We start from the raw sequence: 25,486 nt of genomic DNA on the forward strand, positions 1-25,486 counted from the left end.
CCTAAAAGCTTTTAGAGCTGTACTATTTCACTTTAAAAAAAATCTAAATACCAGTAAGCAAATTATTAGAAATTTATTTTCCCTTTAATAACAGACATACTGACTGTTTTTTTAAAATATGTTTTACTTTCCATATTGAATATTCAGGTGCCTTTCAGCAGCCTCTGTATTTTGAACTTGCCAGTCAGATCTCCTTTTCTTTGCTGCGTTCCTTATTCCAAGCATTCTCCTCAGCATAGTCTCATCAATATTTTGTGAATACACAACCCTGCACACGCTGATTCCAAACACAGCAAGCATACATACTCCATCATATATCGTTAGAAGACTTTTAAGACCTTATCACGTCTAAGCATATTAAAGTGACATTTTTAAGGCCGACATTCCATTTTCTTTAAGCTTGTTTTGAGTAGACATTTAGTGGAAACCTCACCCCCATTCAGGATTTTAATCAAGAGAGAAAATTAAGAGAAAGTTAAGTCTGCTATCTAGGAAAAAGATCTATTGGGTCTTGTCTGTACTAGAGAAATGTATTCTTCTAAGAATCAATTTAGTCTTTGCTATGCACTTGTAAAATGTCACACGTTCACACACAAAAAGCATTGCAGATACTGTTAAAACTAGTTTCATTAGGTTTAAATGCTACTTCAGTTGGGTTGCATTAATGCCAGCTCAGTTAAAAGTTTACTGGCACTGCAGATCATACTGATCAAACCACCTACCCACTGCTTTCCCCGCAATATACTCACGGGCCTTTGAGATTTGCCTGACCTCACCATTTCTGGAAGCTTTTCCACAGATGGTGGGATGGGTAGCCCAAACTGCGATGCTTTCACAAAGCGTAAGTGAGGACACGGAGCAAACCCATGGCAGTTTGGAAGGTTCATCAGCAACAAATACTGTAGAGCTTGCTTTGCTGAATGAGAAGTAATTTCAATTCCTGGCCTAGAGAATGGTGACAGTTATGGCAAACGTCCAAACCGGGATGAAAATCTGTACTTCAGGTCATCCGGGCAAAGAATGAGAAGCCAGAGAGAAAGACATGCTGTGTCCTATCTTCTGTTGGGAAAGAGCAGGATGCCTAAAGATACTTTTCAAGTCTGTTTTTCTAACACATGCTATACTGTATCAACATTGTAAGAACCAAACTTTTGTCAGAACTACTTTTCCACCAGGGGGAACAAAACAAAACAAAACAAATTTTTTGAAACTTAAGAAAATCCTTTCTAGTAAAAGAAAACATTTCAATTTTTCAGGTGCTCAGTTGCTTGCTGGCTTCGATTCTATATCATCACATTTATATCACATTTTGCTCATTCTAAAAAGGTCATAATGATAAGGAAGTAGGTGAAAGCTCACTTCATTTGTAACGTAAAGGATTACTGACACCCAGTATTGACATGCCATGTATGTTACAATGAAAGGCTGAAGCACTTTAAAAAACAGACCACTTCCATTACAGAGTATCGTCATGAGGACAGCAGGATCACGACATACATCTCACACCATATCATGACAGACTATAAAAAAACATTTCGTAAGCCTTATAATTTGCTTGAAATACATTTTGTTGGAACAAAATTGAATTTCAAACTACTAACATTTCCTGAAAAATGTAAATTTCAGTTTTGTTCAGTTCTAAACAATAAAAATAGTTGTTTGCCCTTTATTTTCACTGCCTGCCCAAGAAGTAATGATACATAATCAAAAAGGACTAACAGTTTTAATTCCTGATCCACAAAATTACTTAAAGTCAAAGAATACAATCTAAGTTGTGTCCTCTTCCACTCATGATCCATTATAATACAAATTTAGCAACTATTAACAACTATTTCTTAACACTACATCAACCCTGACACTCTAACCACTACAAAAGCTATTGGATTTTTTTGCATATGCCAGTTTTACTCAACCAAAACATTGTTGGTTCAAGGCCATAAAACCTGTGGGAAACTCCCTATGTAAGTGAAGCTCAAATCAAAATTTATTTTCTAGCGTTGCTCTTTTCCAAGAACCCTAATGCATCCTTTTCACAGAGTGAGGCATACAGCACTCAACATTCTGCATAATAAAACCACAGGAAAATTGACATTGTGGCAATGGAGTCTACATCTCTATTAAACTCACAGAACAAGGAGCCAATAGAGTTTTAAATAAAAGATAAAGCACCGCATGGTTATACTAGGAGCCTCGTGTCTGTCAGCAAGTCTAGTCCCAGCTGACTAGGGTTCTGACAGATGATTTGGTATGCAAGTCCATTGCAGTCTGTCCACACTCGGTACCTTTCACACTGGAGTTCTGTCAGGCCACTGAAAACAACTAGACAAACATCCTACGGTGTGACACCACCCCCCCCTACGTATCTATTTTATTAATATCACCCAGTGCAGCTTAATGTACAAAACTGTTCGGAGTGAGTTACTCTCCTGCTATAAAAGACTTGGCACTAGGATTGATATTACAATTGACTCCCAACTTGGCTTTTTAAACATGAAACTCAGATGTTTGTGGTTTTTAAAAAAAATGTTCTGATGATGATTCTGCTTCAAAAACAGCAAGCATGGAAGAATTACTGCCTGTTACCCACAAATTCAGACAAACTCTAGAAGCCTCACTCTGCTTGAGATAAAATTGAGATCCAAGAGCCCATATGACAGAGAGAAATAACAAATGTCAACAAAAGCTGGGGGAAATATATGTTAATATGCTAGTACTAACTCAATTCATACTATGTATAGTTTCTCAATTCTTTGCATATTCAACCCTACAGTGACTGACAAAAAGGGGGAGATGCGACAAGATTAAATATTGTGCATCAATTTATAGGTTAGTCTCCTTACTGGAGGAGAGTGATTCTATATGCTGCTCTATATTTTGTGTTGTGGCCTGTTACTGCACTACATCAAGACATCCCGATGTAACAGGCACCAAAGGCTTTCTCTGAACACAGACTGCAAGGCCCTGTATAGCACCAGACCCAGCGGTGCCTACGGCAAAGGGGAGGAATGAGCAGAACAGACACCAGTGCATCACTCCAGCGAGTTCAGCACCTCTTAGACTACAGAAGCAATAAATGGGTGGTGGTTTGTCTTTACTATGTATCAGGGATATCAAAGTCCCAGAGATACTGGTCCAAAGACCAGACGTTGACAGGGTGTGTGGAGCAGAAACTCCACGAGGCCTCCTCTGTCTCTCTGCATGTAATATACCAGCATAGCTGCACTGCAAAGGGGAGAGAGACTGCCCAACCTCATTCATGCAGCTCCCCACAGACACTCTAGGTCTTTTGCTGAACTCATCCTGTAGACTTACCTAAAAGAAGCAATAAAAATAGCTATTATTCGGCTTCAAAAAGAATCTCTTGAAACTTCCTGCCCCCCCACACTTCTCCTGACTAAAAACCCTAAAAGCACTGGCACAAGAACAAGCATGTTTAAGCTAGCTGTGATTGTGACTAGGTTGGAAATTAAAAGGTGTCAAAATTAAAATAAAATTAGAGGGTCTTTTAAAACACTGATCCTTCAAAAGTGACATGCTGCAGAAAAGTAACAAGTGAACCAAAGCAGATTTTAACAGCTTTATGAACAGAAATATAAGGGTTGGCTGGGAGCGGCAGAAGGTTCCTGATAGTCCTCTGTACCCTGCAGATGAGCCAGGAGAATCTCTGGCACATTCACTGTCCACTCAGAACAATGTAATTGCGTTGTTGTTAAATTCTTTGGACTGTCCTGCGGCTGCTTCCAGAGAAAGGAATGTAATAACACAACTTGAATTTTGCCAACATGAGACAAGTTCAATACAAACAGCTCATTAAAATCAGTTAGGATTCATGGGCTGTGCACGGATCCCCAGACATCACACTAGAGCAGTGTACCAAGATGGCTTTCTGGGGAAACTAAGAGGCCTTCCAGGGTTACCAGATCTAGTTCCTCAGGTAACACCATGCAATCCTTTCCACAGTCAAATTCTATCCTGGAAGTAAGTTTGTTTTTCTTACTCCTATATGTCTAATTTTTAATTTCCTTCTATTTATAGGACAAATTTATTCAGGAGATTTATTGGCAGATTAAAGCAAAGAGCATTGGGAAGTTAAATATACTTATTTGCATTGAAACAGAGCAGTAAGACCTCACAGGACTTGTCTCGTTACCTAGAGTGACAGCTGGATGTTGAGTCTTATTCTGCACTGTTAGGAGATGAGTAACATCTTTAAAAGCATCTAAGGATCTTTCATCAGTGTTGGCTAACAATATTTATAGCAACAAAAAAGTTCCCTGTGAAGACAGTGAAACACAAAGAAATCCACTAGAACATCTGAGCAGTGTAGCTAGAAAAGTTCAGGTACCATGAAACCTGCCAAGTGCTTTGCTCACATTTTTTTCATAAATACTACAGTACTGCTCTCAGAATTAACTACGTAAAAGCAATACCCTCTTACTTCATTAACCTGTTCACTTAAACCTGCCAAATATTGTGGCCACAAAACTGTTCTCTTTTTAGCATTTCTTTTATTTTTGCAGATGCGGAACATGAACCATATTCCACTCTTGATGCTTCATTAACAACTGCAAGGTGTCATAGCTTAAAGTAAACAAATCTGCTGAAAACATCTACATGAGGACAACTATATGCCCAAATTGCACTCAAAAATTGCATTTAGAGGACTTCTGACAACAGCAAGGTGCCACTTCATTGTCAAATTCCAAGGAGAGTCTACAAAGCTATGAAGTTGGGAAAAAAATAAAATTATTTTACTAACAAGGACTCAAAACATGCAGAATTCAAATGACAAACCTTCACAATGGCATTTTCAGATTTCCAAACAGGAGCACTAAGCAGTTCAGATGGAAACTATGCCGTTTCATTTATCAAAACATATGCCAATCTACCAGAAACTAAACAGCAAAGGGGTAACAGGAAGCCTGGAGGACTGCAAACCGCTGAAAGAAAAGATGAACTGCTACATTAATCATATTTGAACCTTGCTCAAGGTAGATGAGTATGGAAGCAATAGTCTTGGCCTCACAATTAAATTTAAACATAATCATCATCTGGCAGGCTTCAAAGCTTAGTGTGGGATGCTGTCACAGCATGCCGACTGTTCCCCCGCTGCACCCGCTTTGGCACCAGGTGAGATGCAGTCACAGAACACCACCACTCTCTGATTTCCTGGTTCCTCCAGCCAGGAGGGTTTGAGAAAGTTTTGATAGCCACAATTGTTTTATTCCATTTGATACTTGGGATATACATCCTTCATCTGGCTCGTTTCTAAATCACTTCAGTACTTAAACTGTCACACTTGATGCATAATCTGACACCACAGAGCCATAGTTTGAATATTTCAGTTCTATTACTTTTAATTCTGTACCAGTTAATCATATTTTATTTAAAGGTAAAATGTTAATCTTCTGATGTTAAAAATCATCATACTTTACCTTTTTATGGCCGCATATTAAAATAATGATACTTGCCAATTACCTAGAGCCTTTTTTTCAGGATTCAAATGAGAAGTTGACAAGAGGTCAGTTCAGAACCTGTGCAGTATAACAGCCTGCTGTGCATGACAGAAGCACTCTCTTAAAATTTCCCAGTACTCTGCAAGATTAAACTAGTATCTCTCACCAATTGCTACCCTGCTTTGATGGATAATGTTTTGATCCTGAGTTAAAGGCTTATCAAAAAGCACCTTGCTCCAAATTGTTTGCTACAAACTGGTTGTGTGCACTGTGGCAAGCTCAAAACCGTAATAGAAATATACACATAAACACTGTTGTTTTGATATTGCTACTTCTCCTGAATTGAAATATGGCTGTACTGTTGAGATTCACACACACACACCCCAGAATGAGGTCTTAGACTGCAAGCATTTCCCAGTAGGCATTTTTGTCTCTATCCTTGTCTGCAAAGCAACTAGCAAATTGTTAATCATCTATAATTAAAGATACCATAAGCCCAGAACCCATCAGAGTATATCTCCAGTTTGCTCACGTGGTCCCTTATGCATAAAGTACGCCTTTTCATTTCAGTACAAGTACCCTGCATGTGGGTGCCTCCTTCAAGCCTTCTTCTGTGACATCCCCATGAAGAGAAGAAATTTATGTATGTAATACATAAGGAAAATGACAAATCTGAGAGACACCTTTCTCTCAGTCTTTTACACCCTAACTTTTTAGTCTAAAAGATTTCCAGAGACATACCATAAAGCTTTAAGTACGTAAATAGGAGAGAAGAAAGCAGAAAGAAAGGAGAGTCACCCAACATCACGTAGGGTAAGTCAGTAAGAGCACAGCACTGAGCTTGATATATGCGGGAACACATTGGTTTACTGAGCTCACGATCGGTTCTTATGCAACGTTCCTCACATCTCAGTATTTACTTCTTCCTGTAACCACAACTGCATACTGTATGCTGCACTCATCTGCTCCACAAGCAAGTCATTCCGAGATAAAGTTCATACAGAACAAGATGTGAAGTATTCATTTCATTTTTAAATGGAAGAAAAGCAGTTCAGTTTTGTTGTTCATAGTGCTTTAGTTTTTTACTCAGTCATTTCCTCATGCAGAACTGCAATTACCCGCACTCTCTTAGGTTTCTGATGTTCTGCTTCCACTGCTAACTTCACGTCATGTATCAAAGCTCTTATGATCCGCGTACATATAATGAGTCAAAGCAACACTCATTGTACAACCACCATCGCCCCTATTCAATTAGGCAGTGGGCTCACATACCTCCACCTATCTGCAGAACTACAAAAACAAACAAAAAGCTATTTTAAATGTAAAACTAAACCTGACGACGTTCAACCCCACGTGCATTTCTGCAGACAAGCACTGAGTCACTAGACTCAGTGAAACATCCTTCCTAAAAGTAGATCAGCTGCTGCGCTGAAGCTTCTCCCTTCCTGAGCCTTCCGCACAGCGATGTCTGCTGCCCCGAGACCCGTCCATGGACCACTGCCTAGTTCAGCAGCTCGCTGTGTAAGGCTCCATGCCTTACACACACACATCAGCCAATCTCAAGGTTACGGTATTTGAGTTTCACGCAGTCACTACCTTGAATTTTAGAAGACTCTTCCTCCTTCATGGAGAAGTCAGCTCCCCACCCTGCACAAACAAGGTATCTGTTACAACGTTCAGAAGTGACTAGCAGGGGTGAAGGCAAAGTCTCATTTTGTACCGATTATTTAGAATGAAACAAACTATATCTAAAAGTGTAGATATGCTTTTTTATTTCTTTTGCAGTTCAGGGGAGGGGGGAGGGAAAAGCATCTCTGATTTGTATATTAAAGCACAAGCATCTGTCCTACTGATGATATTCTAGGGAAGCACATTAGCATAAAATTTAACGATGTCAAATAAGTGGATGTGAAATAGGGACTGCGTAAAGACACTATTTCCAAGCCTGACAGAAACATCACTGTTTAGAAATGCAAATGAAACCATTATGTTCAATAATTATATGAAAATATGAACAGTTCAGCATGTTTTCCAGCCCTGATGGCGGTTAATGGGATGTACGCTTATGTAAATAACTACTATTAAAGCTAATGCTGAAAAAAACTAATAAATTCATACTAAAGCAACTGATTTAGTACGCTTTTAAACCCCAGCAGTGCTCACTTATTAGAAAGGAGTGCATTCTTATGTTTAGAACTCATTACTGTTACAAGTCACTGCAACTCCATCAATTACCATGCATTAATGAAAATGGGACACATACAAAAAAAATTATTGCCTCTCAGCAGTTTTCTTTAAAGACAAAATATAGGGGTATTACCATCATGGGGCCTTGAGGGGAACTTATCAGCAACATAATCTTTATTACTACAACTGTACTCCCTGTGCTATAACCCTGGGGTATTTTTTGTCCCAAGAAAGGGCTAACCTTTATGTAAAACGGTTGACATACATGCACTGAAAGTGGCCATGCTGCCATCAGTAAAAACTTTCCATTTGCACAATTAAAAACTACTTTTAAATAAACATACACACACTAGTATGTGAACATGAAAACATAGGTATGAAATTAACAAGTATGATTCCTGAAACTAGAACATGTAGGCAAAATGCAAATAGAATTATGAATAAAGGGTACAGACGGAAGTGTTGTACGAAGCTCTTGTATCGTGATAAATTCTATTGAGTTTTTCACTTACACTTTTAATGACCTCCTAGAGAGCCACGGAATTAACATTTCAAGGGCACTATTCATTCCTCTTTGGATGTTTGCTACAATTCCTTGGCATTATTTGAAAAATTCTTAGCCTTGGTTAAACATTACATTTGATGCTGGAAACAAAACCAACACAATGCTGCTAAAGGAATGAATCCCTCCAGAAATTAAAAGCTGAGGTTTATTGAATATCTGTAATTCTGCAACTGGCCCACTTTCCTTATCCAAGCAGTCTCTGAAAATGAGATATTAATGTAACATCTACTAGATACTAAGAAGTTTAGCAAGGCTGAAAATACTTTTATATTAGTTTGCAATGACTGGCAGCTTGAAGTTAAGGATGGTTTGAAAAATTTCACACGAGACTATGCGCAGAGAACTGATGCCAAGTTGAAGGGGCCAAATGGGGGAGATTCGTGTAGCACATCTCTCTGTCCACACACAGAGGCTATACAACATCAGTCCAAGATAGCATTTTGTTACCAAAATTCACAGCACAGACTCACAACTATCCAACTACAAAAGCATATGTAAATAATAAAGAGAAGGAAAGAAATCATTTAAGTTTTCATCATACATGAACGGTGACAAAGTTCATAGAGGCCAATGACCAGTACAGCAGTCAACATTAAATTAATGCTACGTTTAAGTGCTACATACTCTCCACAGCATAAGGCAAAAAGAAGGGCTAGCCCCATCTGAAAAATTTACAATTAAAACCAGGTAGCAAAACTAGACTTTCAGAGGGCCAGCAGTTGACAGCATACAGCAGCAAACCTACACATGATGACAGTCACTATGATAAATAAGAAGTAAACCCACAAACCTATCTGATTGCTTTCACTAAATCCCTGTTGAAAGAGAGGTATGAAGTGTTTTGCTATCTAGACCATTAAAACTATTTCATGAGCGAAGGCCACTCTGAGGTTAAAAGCAGTAAGACAAATTTGCTACTGATTAATAATAAAGCCATTCATTTTATTCTTCAAATCTAAAGTAATTACAAGCCAGAGTATGGCAAATGGATTTAGCAGAAGCCATTACGTCAGAAGAATCCTTTAAAGAAGAACAGTAATTTAAAAGACTAAACTGAATAATGAACTCTCCTGAACAACAATTATTATGAGATTGATTTATTGAAAGTGTATTTAATCATGCAAGAAATGTTTAAACTTTCCAAAATAGTTCAGGGAGACAGAGAAACCAATAGCAGAGTCAGCCCAACGTCCTCATTATAGTTGAGAAGCTGAAGCAGATGGAGAATTCATTTAGTTTAGAAGGATAAAGTACATCAATTTCTCTGAATCCACATTTCTAGTCAATTTGTTACAGTAGCAGCTTCAACAATTAATGATCTCATTTTCCCATTTGTGCCTCCTTTTAAGAGATCTCAGTCTTTGTTTCCAAATTAGTCCAAATATCATACGGGAAAATTTAACTCAAAAAAGCATTGCTTTGAAAGCTCACATACCTAAAGCCCAATGTTTCAGCAGTAGCCACAAGAGTAGGGTCAAAATTTAGTCAGGTAAGTAACCTAAATAGTTTGAGTGCCTGAAAAAAAAATAAAAAATAAAAAAAAACTGCTTTCCACTTAAGACACCGTTTGATTTCTACAGAGAAATAACTTTTACCTGACCTATTTCAGGCTTTTTCCTTATGGTAACTGCTGTTAATATATGAGATTGCCATGGCTGAAGCTACATTTCTAATGACAGGTCCCTCCTGTTAAGTTCAGCCAGGTGCAACTCTTCATCATATCCAGTTTTTGAGATCCAAACCAGATAGTATAAATAATATCAAGGCTGTGATCAAGATACCATTCATCCTTCCGGGTTGGAAGACTGGTTATCTGTCAAGTATATACCTCCTAGCCACTATCAACAACCTCACAGAGCACGATCCCAGATCTTCAGCCAGCAAGACTGCAGCTCAGAGACATCAAGAGTCTAGTGTCAGGAACAGATCCCTGCGCTATTAAAGTGTCAAGAAACAGATGAGATGTGAGAACACTACTAGCCCTCTACACTCACCCCTGTGGGTCTCCAAAATTCGATGCCAGAGCTGCTGGATGGGAACAACATCTCTTAAATCAGCCACACACAGAATAACGTTGCACTAAGCTTTTCAGTATAAATTACAAAGGCAGCAACCCTGCTTCTCTTATCCCACATCTACACTTCTGTACTGACAGCATTATTTCACAGCCAATCTTGCACCACTGAGTGTAAAGTTTTAGGGCAACAAGCCAAAACAGCTCATATTCTAAAGAAGCTGACATTGATTGTTTAGATGCTGCCTGTTGATTCTGGATCATTTCATAACATGGACAACGCAGTTGGTTAGCTTGTGCTCAAGGCACTAGCTAGGATTAAACATGGAAAGCTGAGCTTTAAATGAATCTCCAGTCATTGATCCATTTGAACACTCAACATTACAATATGTTTCACCTTGTTTTAGTTTAAAAGTTCATGAAAAATTCAAAATACCTTATTTACCCAATAGTCCTTGACCGATTCTTTTACATTTAAGAAGTTCTAAAATACATACATTATTTAGCCAATACTGCTGTTACAGAATAGCATATAAATATTCAGGGACTTTTTAATAAGTTCAGCTTTTATTCAATGGACCATAATGGTTGCTTAGAAACATTTACCAGCCAGGGACCTATAATAACAGTAAGGGAAACACCTTCAAAGAGTAAAGCACTTGGATAAAATGGAAGAAAAGAGCAAAACACTAATTTTTCATTCTCCTCACATGCCTTCAAACAAATTATGATAAACAAAGTGATATACAGGATGCATCCACATATAAAAAACAGGAAGGGAGAAATTTTAAACAATAAGCTGAGAGAGCTGACTTAAGCAACAGAAGAAAAGGGCGATAGTAATTCCAATCTCTCAGTTTGTACTTTGTCATTATTAATCCTATAGAAACCATAAGAAAATCAAAAATTGGACTCGGACTTAACCAACTTTAAACTCTAAAACTGTTACTGGGTTTTAAATAAACTGTCTGACTTTTGAAAACACTAGGCACAAGTTTTCTGTAAGTGGCAAGGTCTCTTCACACCAATTTTCTTCTTGCATTTTTAACACTTTTTGCAGGGCACGGACGAACAAGGCAGGGATCCAACTTTCATATACACACAGAATCATAGAGTATCCTGAGTTGGAACGAACCCACAAGGAACATCGAGTCCCAGTCCTGAACCACATGCTTAACCATATTGTTAATCTCCATATCCTATTTCTGTATGGCACTAGGTGTTGTCATTGGGAGTTCAAACCAACTGTCCTTCTGCAAACGGCAGCACTGGGGAGGCACACGCACATCTGATAAGCAGGACACCAGGACAATACATGCAACAAAGTACATTGCCAAAAGCTTTTATGCAACACCCATTGTTCGGCTTCTCCACCTGTGATGACAATATCGGTGGCTCAGATTTAAAAAGGAAATGAAACAGAATGAACATATTTCTCTCCCCATTCTCAAAAAAGCAAAGTCAACATTATAGAGAAAGTAAAGCATGATTCAGAACAGTCAGGTAAATGCTATAGCCTCATACCTGCTTTTCTATCATTTTGCCCTTTGGCATTAGTCAAGTCAAATTTTCTTCTGAAAAATAATGTTAATTCTCTATTAACAGAGAAAGATAGGAAGAGGAGGAAATATGGAAGTAGCACTAATTTACAAACATATGCAAGAGCAACATAATTAGCAGTACTACAGCAAAACTAAAACTGTTTTATTAAAGACTCCACATAACATTTGTAAGAAGCCCATTATTCTTCCAGCAAATTAATATTCTATCTCACCAACAATATCAGAAAATGAACTGTTCAAGTTAAATTAATATTCTTGTTAACTGCATGCAAAATCAAGTAATTAAGTAGTGCTAAGTAGTTATAGTATTAAGGACATACGTAAAGAACCTGTGATCATGTTTAGACTAGCCAATTAAATCATATGGGATTTGTTGTATGAACTTGGCTGAGTCTTCAAATCAACAGATCTTATTTAGTCAGAAAATAATTCCACCAAAAAGCTTAAGAAATGTAAGTACATTCTAAATACAAACCAAAAGAAACATTTAGTAGGGCTGATGAATTTCAATCTACATAAAAGAAAAAAAAAAAGTTTCTAATAAAGAGAATCTCTTCACCACTTTTTCTCCCTGTTCTTTGTCTCCAAAATGATCATTCTGGCAAAGAAAGGCATGTTCCTTCTCATAGCTTAGAATTCTATACCAATGTTTTATTATTTATTTTAAAGAAGTTTCCTCTTACCAAAGTAAGAAATATTTGCAGAAATGTTAAGGCTGTTTTTGCTTCTGCATTTATGCAAGAGCATCAAATTTAGATTAGAAAATACTTAATGGTGATAAAAAGAAAAGCTAAAGACCATAATATAATTTCTCTGGGCTTTGAAATAACAGTAGTATTTGTTTCTTAATAATCTCATTATTATTGTTTTTTTTTTCCTAAGACATCTATCATGACAGTACTGGGGCATCTTACAAAAGATAATTCCCCATTTCTTAAATTAAATCATATTTGGGACCTAAGTTAATAATGGGTGCTTGAAAAAATGCCAGAAAAAAAAAAAAAAAAAAAAAAAAGGAAAGTCAAAAGCTTTTCTCTTAGCAGCTCCTAGCATAAGTAGAAGGAATAACACAAATAGCCTATGAGGACACAACATAAACCGCTTTTCCCTTATTTTGAAAATGCAAATGAAAGAACAGAAATTTCAAATGACATTTAAGTTGCACTCCAAAGAAAATGCTGGAATTTAGATTGTTGGTATGTACCCAACATGCTAAGGATATAGTGTCAAGAAGACATATATTAAATGGGGATGCTAGAGAGTGACTGCACATGGTGGACCTTCTCACATAACCTTTCTCCAGCATTCTGTTTCAAACTCAGGATGGTGCTAGAATGCACTGAACCAACACATACGATTTTACAGCAACTGTCTCCCAACCATCTGACTGATCCTTGGTCACCTGCCCCCATCCTGGTTCCTCCTTAACCCTAATTCTTCAACCCAAACATTTCTGAACTCATCAGTCACAGGCTTCAGTTCTTTCACATAGCTCATGCCCAGACTAACTTCCAAGTCTTTCCTTCCAGCCAGGTTCTAGTGCTCTTTTCTCAAGTGCAGCCTTCACTTCCATTCTAACATACTGCTTAATCTTTCCTATCAGAAGATTCATTTTTCCACCACTTGCATCACTTAGAGACACAAGATCCTTATCTCTGCCTAACCCAGCTTCCATTTTTTCCTTTTGATACCATTCATTGAAAACACAGTCCTTTTCTCCATTTTGACCCCAAACTCTTTCACCTCTCTGCTCTCTCCCTTCCACAAGTATTTCTCATTTGACTCACGCCTCTCCTTCTACATGTCCAGGTCCCCATGACACAGATAGGATGCAGTAAGTTCCATGCCCAGAAGAATCCACAACAGCATGAGACAGAGCTGCAATAGTCCATAAGGATGGGAATGTTTATATTGTACAGGTGACCTAGAATTGATGCTTTGAAAGAAACAGAACATGTTACTGGATTTTTCCAGAGTTTACAGACTTGGCCCAATATGTGTAGATTCTAATAAGAACAGCAGAATATATAATCACAGCACGCATACCTTACGCCACTCAGTATCTCCTATCCAAAGAACAGTGCACCTGAACCTTTTAGAAACAAGCCTACGAGAGTTTCATGTATGCAAAATAAAGGTTTGATCCTCTTTCGTTTCTGGAACTCACTAGGACACTTAAGGTCAAAGTTGTTGGTTTTTTTTGAAAAAAAAGTCACACACTTTTAGACGTGGACACACCATGTGAAGAACTAAGCCAAAATAGATCCTTTTGACCAAATCATAAGATCATATGTCAAGTCTGATGCTACTGTTTTAGGGAAAAGGCATAGACTAGATGACTACTTAAAATCCCTCATTTTCTTTCATTCTATGATAACAGGGATTTGGCAATCTTAACAACAGGCTGGCCTACTTATGATACGCAGCATGCTCATCAGCGTTGTCCTCCATTAATGGTATGCCCTAGTAAGATCTTCTCAAATTTCAAAGTTTCAACCACAAGAGAAGAATGGAACTGACTTGAAGTTTGCATGAAATTTTAGTTGCTGATCCTCACCCACACAGTACTGGCCAAAGCAAATGTAGATTTAGGCTTCAGAGATAAAAAAATTCTACAGTTCTATGAAATTATTCAAGGTTATGCAATGAAATCAGTGCACACTATCTCTTCTACCCCCCATGCTTTTGTCATAGCTCATCAACAACTAATTCAAATAGATGAGTCCACAGAGCTTCTCAAAAAATATCAACCACAAGAAAATGAGAAATTTCTGCTTTTAAAGTTCGGAGTTCAAGCACACAAAGCATATCCTTGCTGCAAAAGTCTTAATAAGGAAAAGAAGACAACTCCCTGAAAAATCACATGCTCCCATGTTATTGAAATTAAACCTCTACCAAGCTGAAGTTACACTTCACTGGATAGCTGTAGCTGTTGTATCAGAAGCACCGATTTATTATTGTAGGGTAATTTTAAACACTGGGGTAGATAAGCTAATTTTATAGAGAATAAATTAGCTTTGGGGGAAAAAAAAAAAAGTATGCAAAATTGATTTTAATATACTTGAAAGTTTTTCCTTATGCTATTATATTCCTGATATCTTATTTGCAAGTGAACTCTGTATTTTTCAGAAGAATTTCAAGTTTATGTACTTGAAAATAGGCAGAATCCGTATTCTAATTTGGCAAGTTATTTCTACCATTCCTTGGCTCTGCAACAAGCTTTGAGAGATCAGAAATTAACTGATCAGGGGTACACAAAGGATCTTGAATCATTCATGTATGATAGGCAAATATTCCTATAGTTAAAATTATATTGGTTTAAATTATCTTGTTTTATATTTCTAGGTTTTATAGAGTTTTATGAAGTGTAAAATTGCATATATTAACCTTCTGCTATGTCTGACTTCTGAAAAAGTATTCTTGCTTGTGCAGTCTATTTCTAGTAAACAAACAAACAAAAGCAACAAAACAAAAAAGCAAGCATGCCTACTTCCCAGTAACCAAATAAACCTCAGTTGAATTGGCGAAGCTTTATGTAAATAAACCAATACATACATACAATAAATATATGATTTATATATGTATATATATATATACACTCACACATACATATATATATCAGGAACCTAACATCCCACCCACATTCACGGGCTGAATAAATATGTAAGGTGTAACATAGCACAAAGTACTAACTTCAGTGTAATCAATGTGAAAGAGTTGCAACCTCATCTAATAGCTCTTAAATATATGAGATTTATTATTTTCCAGGAAATGTTCCATATCCAGCTAAGCTTCTTGATGTGTATATTATTCAGTACAAACAACAGACCAAGTTCTTTCTACCAGTATTACTGCCACTAGACTGCAAGGGGATCTGCTGAATTATCAAGGGCAATCCCCTGCTGTCAGAAAAAACAGATCAAGGAATTATTTTCATAAGCCAACCAAGATCCATGAGAATAAAGTTCCCCCCTCCAAACATTCCAGTGCTTAACTGCAGAATGTGATTCCTCCAGTTTTCCAGAACCCTCCTCTAACTTTATGTTTCCGTTTGTGGACTGTTTATCTCCATTCATTTCCATTCCAAGACTGACCTACAGTGTGAAGAGTCCTTTTTTGTCTCAGCATTCTCTCTTCCCCTATTCACTTCACCACCATCTCAACCTACTTCTGTACGGTTGATCACTATTCACAAGCATACGTACACACTACAGCCCCTTCTCAGAAAATAGGTTCTTCTCTGTAACTTTTCTAACTTCATTTTTAACTTGAGCAAGGGATGACTCAGGACTGAAAACAGCACTATGCACTAGGTTTCGACAACGCTTTTTACAATAGCATTAGTATCCTCCCTACTTGAAATACAGCTACTGATGAATCACATACTATTTGCTTTTATTTGCTTTTACTGTAGTTGCAGCATTATCTCTTCTCTCTCCCACTGTAGTCAACCGTTAGCCTTCTGAGGAATTTAACAACAAAGCATCAAAATCAACATTTTGGGGAGAAATGAACAAGAGCATTTTGTAAAGACATGTCACACCACACTGAAGGAAAGCTGTACTTCCTGCAAGATCATTTTGCATGAGATATTCCAGGAGTGGGACTAAGCATATGCAGTTTAACAAAAATGGAAGTCACAGTCTGCTAGAAGAAAAAAACAGCTAACCTTATATTAATAAAAAAGGCTAAGCCAGCTAAACCCATAGTACATATTTATACGGTTTAAATGCTTTCAATGTTAGTTGCCTTTCTCTGGACTCGCACTGGAATACCATGCAAGATAAATTTCAGACCTCAATTACAACAACCTAACAGGATTAAGAGAAAAAAAAAATCTATAACCATATTTTAATGCACAAATTCCTTATTGTCGTTTCTAGTTGACAAATATCTATTTCATAGCAAAACAACATCATAGGAACAGCTGGATGGCAGTTTTAAGCTCAAATGAACCAGCATCACATGCTGACAAGTCATCTCTCTGATTGCTTTTGAATGGCAGCACATGCAGATTTATTCTCTGCCATAAATTAGAACAATTATTTCTCTGTAGTTCACTTTTTATTTCAGACAGTGAGCCCTTGCACACATTTTTAAAGGATATCTTCCCTTTCCTTGATGATAAGTTCATTCTGTTCCTCTAGCTGTCTGATCTTCTTCTCAAACGACTCCTGTTCAGCTTTCAGCCGTTCTTCTGTTACCTCCTTTTCTTCACTTACCCTGAAAATAATTTGAGAGAAATAAAATAAATACCCATAACCACAGTGCCCAACTTCCAATTCCTTTTCTTTCCAGGTAACTGAATAATAATACCCTCTCCACCTGTAAAAAGCTCAGTTTCTCATAATGTTTATTTTATCATAGTACAATGGAAGTTGCATATGACAATGCAAGAAATTTTTTCAAAGACTCCGGTCTCACAATAGTGCATGCACATTAATGTACAGCACAGAACTACAAAGTAAGGATCTGAACCCACAATGTGATCTGTGCAGGCTGATTTTCTGCAGCCGTAATGAAGACACACTGGGATCCATACAAGCCGAGGGCACGTAGATAGAAAACTCAAATGCGAAAGCTTAGCTGCTGAGACAGAAAGGAAATTGAAAAACTTTTCTCTTCCTTAAACTATAAGCTAATTCTTCTTTTACATTTACTGGTCAAATATAGGTCCAGGAAATGTATCTTTTTCTTGTTAGTTTTCTCCAAACAAAACACTTTGGCCTCTTCTGGGGATCTTAAAATATCAAGCCGCAGGAGTAAATTTTCCTTTCTGTCTGGGCCATGGCACCCTGTATTTTGCTGCTCAGTGTAAATAATCAGATCAAGATTAAAAGATAACAATGCGAGAAAGGTTTACGGTGATAATTTATTCTGCATCTCAAGGGGAGACTGTAAAAATAGCTGTTCTGCTATCATGTAGGCAAGATGACCATTATTCACAGATGATCCTGTAACTATGTTAAAAACGTGGGTCAGAAGTCATGGTTCTATAAACGCTCTACAAAAATACTAAGTAATAAGCTTAGACTAATAAATATTATTGCTCTGCACTTCGGCAATTTCTGTCACTGAAAGCTCTTAAAATACAGCCTTTTATGATGGTGAAAGAGCTGCTACAACGTAGATGACAGGAGATCAAAGCAGTACCACCTTCAGAACACTTCAAATTTTAACTTCTTTTAAGTGAAACAATCCTATAGGAAGAAAAAAGGGAAAAATATATATGCCCATATATGTATAAATGTGCAATGGACTGTGCCTTCCACTTGTCCCATCAGACTTGCTGACATTCTTAACAGAGAGAACCCCATTCGGGGACAGAGCCACCATTTGACATCATCACCTTTCCCTTAATAGGACAGAGGTGTTTTGATATTCCAGCAGAAAAGCTATAAATACAATTAGGTCACCCCTATGGGGTGAGCTACAGACAGGCAGTGTTCTCCAGCTCTAAGACTGACCTACAGCCCTTCCCACAACAGCTCAAACCAACTACACTAAGCTGTAAAATAAATAATAATACTAAAACCTTTCTCTACAAACATCAAGGCTGAAAAATAACATATAGCATGTGAATAGATTCCATAAATTAGGATAGTTTGACAGCTTGGAACAAGATATTAATTGTATAGTTTCTAAATTACACAAAGAGACATGGATTTAGCAGGAAAATATTCCATTATTCATATGCCCATGGCCTTATTTTACAACCCTATGCTCTAGTAGTGTTCATCAAGCCATTCCTAGGCTCCCTTCCTTCCCCTCAAACAGCTGTATGAGCTGTGGATCCATCCCCAAAGCCCATGTGCTCCTGTAGATGAGCAGGCAACAAGCTTTTGAAAGCTATCAGCCATACATCCTTGCTCCTCAATGCAGTTACAGGTATAGTACATATGCTACAGGCTGCAGACCCATGCTTCTCCATCTAACCCCAATCAGTTTGTTTTCTCTGAATCTAGAGCAATCAGGTAAAGTGACTAGAGCATGTATGACCTACCTGGCACTGCAATCATCAAAAGATGCAAGAATGCCTAAAACGCCTTAAAGAGTAGTAGAGAACAGAGAATAAAAGCCTTTAATTAGGAAAACTGGAAGAAGGTTAGCAGGTAGATGAAAGACAGGAATGAAGCAAGAATTCGGGAAAAAGAGATCAGAAGAGAAAGAGGAGCCAATACTGTCTCCAGGGTACTATATAAGGAAGGATGCTTGCTTACTAACTTGAGGAGTGATGCTGCATTAGAAGAAGGTTCAGGATAACTGAAATACTGGACCACGCTTGCACCTAGTAGTATTAAAATCAAACAAAAGTACAGAAGAATTATATAAAGAATAAAGAATTAAGTGGCAGCAGAACTGGACTAAACCTAGCATGTTTTACCCATATCTACATTCAGTGATTTGCTGCTTGTATCAGTTTGCATCACATTCACGTGCTCTGTTTGTATTTAACACAGATCACAGCAAGCTGTCATACTCCCAGACACATGAATAGATTGTGCCACATATCTTATGCAGTAAATGACTGAGAACAGTAAGTGATCTTAGAAGAAACGTGGCAATATGTGTTTATGTATCACAAAGCAGGAGACAGCCCATAAAGGGCAGGCAAGATATAGAAGACAGTTACTCACAGGAGGTGGCAAAAGGAAGTTGGAGAACGGGAATACAAGAATGTCATCAGATTATGCTGGATTTATGTCACATCCTATACATAGCTCAGTGAGATTTTTTTTTTATATCCTTATTTCCTTGCCTTCTGGCAGTAAAGAACAGATGATTTTTAGCAGAACTTGGAAGGACTTCACTGCTGCCAAGCAGAAATGTAACAAGGCTCTCAGTACTCCTGAGAAGGATTTTCACCTGTTTTTCTTCTGCGTGTGGTCAGAAAACAGCAGTAAAAGGAAGAAGGCGCCCCAGCTACAAGGGCACAGCTGCTCCATTGGGCAACACACTGGTATTCAGCTTGACTGTCATTGTTTGCAGCAGCAAACAGAGGACTGACAACTGAGAGGGAAGATGACAAATCAGTAGAACTATCCCTGATGTTCAACGCCTGCAGTATTTCCTTGCATACAATTTACATTCAACTAACTTGTGGCATAGGATATACAATTCTTTGTTCAAGATTTCTTTTACACTCAGCTCTTCAAAGCTTATGTAATTCCAGATGCTTCTAAATAAAGATCCTAATTTCATTTTACAGGAGCCTCTGTAGAAAAAAAAAAAAAAAAAAAAAAAAACCTGACGTAGATATATCAACAGAAACCCCTCCTAGGACATCAGCCTTAGAGTTCAAGTTAATCCCTAATTCACCAGTTCCAATGATGCTGTGCTCCCATATCCACTGCTGCTAGTAGGAGTTCTGCCTGTCTCAGTGGAAGAAATTTGACCAACAAGTTTGCTGATGACAAGGACTCATTCCACTGACTAAACAGGATTGATGTTCTCCAGGTAGAATTTTTGAAGCAATGCATGGGTCAACAGCACTAAGTTTTATTTGTCTAATGAAAACTGGCATGCGCAAGGAAGAGCCATGATAATGCTAACATCAAAACCACACTAGGGACAAAACTCAGAAGGAACTCTTCTTGACTGAAAAAGCCTACAATGAGGTGGGTAGAAGGGGAAAGGAAGAAGAAGTGCTGATAAAGCAAATGAAAAATAGTATTTTGTACTTTATAAAAGTGTGAGGAAAAATGAGCTTTTACCAAGAGAAATACGAATGCAGTGAGAATTTTGGCTGAGCAAGACAGAGAAGACAAAAATGAAAAGCACAGACTGTCACTGTCACTCAGATCTCACTGATCAGTCACGTACTTGCTGGGAACATTTACCTTTCAGGAACTCTTGCTTGATACTAGTCTGCTAGCAAGCTAGCCAAGATTAAAGTATTTTGGTGACCGTTCCTGAAAACCCGAAGTTTTACATTCCAAGCAAAAAAACAGACCAAGGACCAAGGCAAGGGCATCTCACAGAGCCCAACACACATAGGACCAAGGCAATGCAATTCGGTATTCCAAGTGTAAGATGTGCACCAAAAAGATGAAAAAAGAAGTTTAATGCCAGACTTGATCACAACACGCCTTCGGTACAACTGGGTAACAGTGACATTTAGCATCAGCACTGCGGGAAGACAGAATGGCAGCATTTTTGTCTAGGGGCACTGCTCACAAATCTGATACATTTTACTCGTCTGTATAAATTAAAAAACAACCAAAAAACTCCAACAATCCCATAATTGAAATTGCTGCACAATGGATAAGTTTTATGATATGCAGCTTGCAAAATAATACAAAACTAGATCTCACAGCATGAATTTATAGCTACAAATGACTTTTTAAGTATGATAGGTAAGTGTGATTGGTGATGCAATAATTCTAGGCATGCTTTACCTATCAACAAGAAGTAATTTCCATACAAGCTTAGGGATATCTCATTTGCAGTCTCACTGCCTGACTAATTAAGAGAACTCCAGCAGAATATTGTCTCTTAAAGTAACATAAAAAAAAAGAAAAAATATTGACATTGAAGTTAAAGCCAGATAACAATTTGGTTAAATATGAGATAAATATGGGTAAACCCATGATAGCAGGTAGCCCAAGAGGCCAAACACTGTGGATTTGTCATACGGACTTTCACATTCATTCAAGTTGTCCTTCAATAATCCTAAGAACTGGAAGGAAAACACTTAACCACAGATATATGCTACAATTGCTTTACTGCCTTCCTTTGTAATGATTTCCACTTCTGTAATCAAATTAACCTGTTTAGATTCCCATTTCCACCTTTTGTTGTAAAATTCCAATTTTGTTGGTCAATTTCTTCTTAATATCAGACTAAGAAGTCCACGTAATGAAATGCTAGTAGACAAGGCTAGTGTCCCAGACTGATCCCTAGAAAGAGTTCAGGACTCCTGTGACAGAGGAAGGAGGAGGCATTTTCTCCGGGAGGCACAAAGGGCTGTCTAAAAGCTGTTTTTTCTAGCTACCAGATACAAGTCATTCTGGGCACACCACTGGTCTTTGCCAGAAAGATGCTCATCTGATAGCAAAAAAATTCATCTTGTATCTCATTTGAAAAGGGCAATCACTCCCTCCCCTGTGTGAATAAGGGCATTAGGATACCTTTCTACCTAAACTGCTTTCAAAGATATGTTTGCAAAGACAACAGGGAACCAGCCTTCTCCAAGTATTCTTACTTCAAGTAAGATAAAGAAAATCAAATGAAACAGAGGAGTTAGATACAAATTCTCAACACTAAGAGCAAAAAAAAATCTCATGAACTATTCTATGCATCTTAGTCTATTCATTCAAAAGAAATCTGCATGTCTGAGTTGTACTTCTAACTGTGCGTGCAGAATTATTTGTGATGCACGTGTCAAAGGAGGAGCCAGAAAGTCACAGCACTATAGCTATGTATCAGTAAGGAATGAGGCAAATGCTTGCAAGCACACGCACATACTTTCCCTGCAAAGTTATGACCCTCTTCACTCAGCCAAATGCTGAGAGCTCTTAAAACTTGCCTATCACTTTTAAAACATTTCACTCCAGAACACCTTGTGACCATTCTCAGTAAAGCGTTTAGCAAGTCCTTAATGCTCAACAGTCAACAGGTCCCAAGGGGCCTTGCCCTGCTCCCTCTTGGAAGAGGCTAATGTGTCCTGACATCGGCACTGAGCACAAGGGCAGGAATCTTTCAGTGTCTTCACTGTGTCACTGCTCATTTCATTACATAACCTGATGACTGCTTTAGGAGTAGCCTGCAGTAACAAAAGCTGAGAGAAAGTCCTTTTTTTTTTTTTTTTTCCTCCTCTTAAAAGACCTCTGCTTGTAGGGAGAGTTAAAATTTGCTCTTTCTGTGCCTGCGACTTTCACCACCATGCCAGCAGCACCTTGCTATAAACAGGGTACTGCCATGACGGTTGTTCTTGAAAATCATGGCTCGTCACACTCAAGAATTTCCCATTTACTCACAGAGCATTTTGGCATTCATGGGCATGACTCATTCCGCTCAGAATTTCCCCTACAAAAACAACGTGAGCAGAATCTGCTGGCACAATTGAAAAAAAAAAAAAAATCTACAACATTCCAGCCTTTTAAGTTGGACCGAGTTTGCCTCCCTCTTTTTACATCTTGTTCATAGAACGGACCACAGAATGGTTTGCGTTGGAAGGGACCTTAGAGATCCAGCAGTCCCAGCCCCTTGCCAGGGGCAGGGACACCTCCCACCAGCCCAGGCTGCCCAAAGCCCCATCCAGCCTGGCCTTGGGCACTGCCGGGGATGGGACAGCCACAGCTTCTCTGGGCACCCTGGGCCTCACCGCCCTCTGAATAAAGAATTCCTTCCTATAACATCAAATCTACATCTCTCCTCTTTGAGCTTAAAACCGTTCTCCCTTGTCCAGTCTCTATCTACTCCTGTGAAGAAGGAAGACAGAGTGGATATGTTCAAAGGAAAAATAATGGTTAGATTGATAGATGGCCACAGAGCAAAAACTTAGATTTTTTTAGCCTAGAAAGAAGGATTGGAGAGGATACAGCTGAGTCCTTCTGTTGGACCCTGTCTCAAAATTCAGTCAAGTCCCTAACAGCTGATCTGATGTCAGCCACTGGAATCCCCAGCAGCAGAGCACAAGCTGAGCACAGTAACTCAATTTTTCAAAGGAAGAGATAAAGCCAGCATTACAATTTACTCACAAGACAAAGTCCCACACTTCAGCATATTAGGTGATACATGAGCACACACTTCCCCAGTGTTCAAAAGTGCATTAGGAATGAGGGTTAGGCAAAGAGAAGAAAAAATATGAAGAGAAAGAAAAGTACATTAGTTCCCCTTCAGCAGCTGCAAAAGTCAAGTAAGAGACCGATATTCTGAACTGCTCAAGCAAAATTTGGTTGAAATGCAAGCCCCAGGAGTTAATCATATTTTGTCACTGGTTTCCATGCAGACAGAATTTTGCCACCATACACCTGCCCTCATGCAGGCAGTTACTGACCAATCTATTTCTGCCCACCATCCTGCAATGAACGTGCAGGAATTAGTTCCAACTACCATTATTCTCATTCATAAATAGTAGCAAGGCAAGGAATGGTGAATTATAGGACTGGCCAAGTGAGACCTTTATTATTCCAATTATTTACTGTAAGACAGTCTTCCTGGAAAACTTTCAGCATTGTGCTGGTTCTTTGTCTTCTCTGATATAGCAGAGAATGTCCTACTGCCTGTAAAAACCCTCCATCATTACATGAGTCAAGATGAGAATTATGAAGAGTTTTAAAAAAGTGACGAGGTGAGCGGAATTAAAGTTCAACTTCCCTATTACTCTGCAACGGACTTTTAATTACATCCAATAAAAATATGATTAGGTTTAAAAATAAAAGAGAACTAAGTATAAAATAATAGTGTTCCACTAATTTTACTTTTCAAAATTAATGTTGCTGCACCTTCTATTTTTCTTCGAAGAAATGTCAGGCAGAAATATCAAACTGTCCTCGGGGAAAAATCACAGCATCTGAGATTTAAGAAGAATCCCATGCTCAAATGAGTTAGTGTACTAGTATTCTCTAGGGAGCAGTGTATTATGAGGAACAATGTAATAAAAGACTTTTTTAAATATTAGAATATACCTCTATATATCAACAGTGGCAACAGCGTCCAAATAGCTCTAACAGCTGACAATTTGTAACCAGGCTTCCCAGCAATCTACTCTTTATGACAGCCTTAACTAGACATTTTCTAACACAAGGTAGGATAAAATAGGGTTGCAAGCATGACAAACTTCAGAAATTACTAAAATACTGTATAGCAAGAAAACCTATATTGGTACAAATTATTATCAGGCAAAACGGTCCACTGGATGGGGATAATCAGAGAGAAAATATTCCTAGCTGCACCAGAGACTTATTGTGTGACCTTGAACAGGTAACTCAATCTCTCTGCCCAAATTTTCCTACATAAAAAGAATAAAAGCAGTAATGCTTGCCAATTATTGCGCGTATAAAATCTGTGACAAAAAGTACTTCATTAATGCTTAAGAACTTGCATTTTGGTCTAGAAAAAACTTAGCCTTTAAGTTATCACTGTGGACACTAACTTTTAGCCTAAAGGACCTAAGATCATCTCACAAGGATTTCTCCTCTGGTGTTGTAAGAAAACCTGCCATGTGCTCCTCAGTTTTACAGGCATTGTGAAGCAGATTTCCAGAAACTCTGAAGTGTAAGGGACACAGAGTGGAGGGAAAAAAAAATCTCCTCTCTCAAATTCAACTTTATTTTTAACATCATTTATCTTCATGAATGAAACTACCACTGTAATGAAACTCTGAAGAACCTTTTGCGAAGTTGAGAAGTTTGCACTATTTCAGCCTCTCTTTTCAAAGAATAGGAGGAACATGATTTTATTTTACTTTGTTAAATTTGGCAAAGTTAAAATCACAGTGGAGTCTGTTGCTCTACAGAGGAAAACACAGGTAAATGCAGATTAGCATGTTTTAGCCACAAGACCAGCAATCTGCTTTTAACATGGAGTACCATATGAAACTGTACTCCTAACAAATAAGCACTACAAAGCTTCATACTAACAAAGTTCCTTATTTCCAAAAGACAACATGTATTTATTTAAAAGCATATGATACAAGCAGTAAACAAAATCTAGCCCTGTGACTATACTTATATGGATGAACTCCTGCAGGTCACAA

At 38.0% G+C, this 25,486-nt stretch overlaps 1 protein-coding gene across 2 annotated transcripts in view; it reads right to left on the minus strand.

Annotated features, from left to right (window-relative positions):
* Positions 1 to 25,486, minus strand: part of KIAA1328 (KIAA1328 ortholog) — a 173,348-nt gene that overhangs the window by 135,228 nt on the left and 12,634 nt on the right. For both annotated transcript variants that reach the window (XM_035310300.1, XM_035310301.1), the window contains exon 5: positions 16,892 to 17,007. In XM_035310300.1, the coding sequence (XP_035166191.1) occupies positions 16,892 to 17,007 (116 nt within the window). The remainder of the gene's footprint in view (positions 1 to 16,891; positions 17,008 to 25,486) is intronic.

The sequence above is a fragment of the Oxyura jamaicensis genome, chromosome Z (genome assembly GCF_011077185.1).
Source record: "Oxyura jamaicensis isolate SHBP4307 breed ruddy duck chromosome Z, BPBGC_Ojam_1.0, whole genome shotgun sequence".
NCBI lineage: Eukaryota > Metazoa > Chordata > Aves > Anseriformes > Anatidae > Oxyura > Oxyura jamaicensis.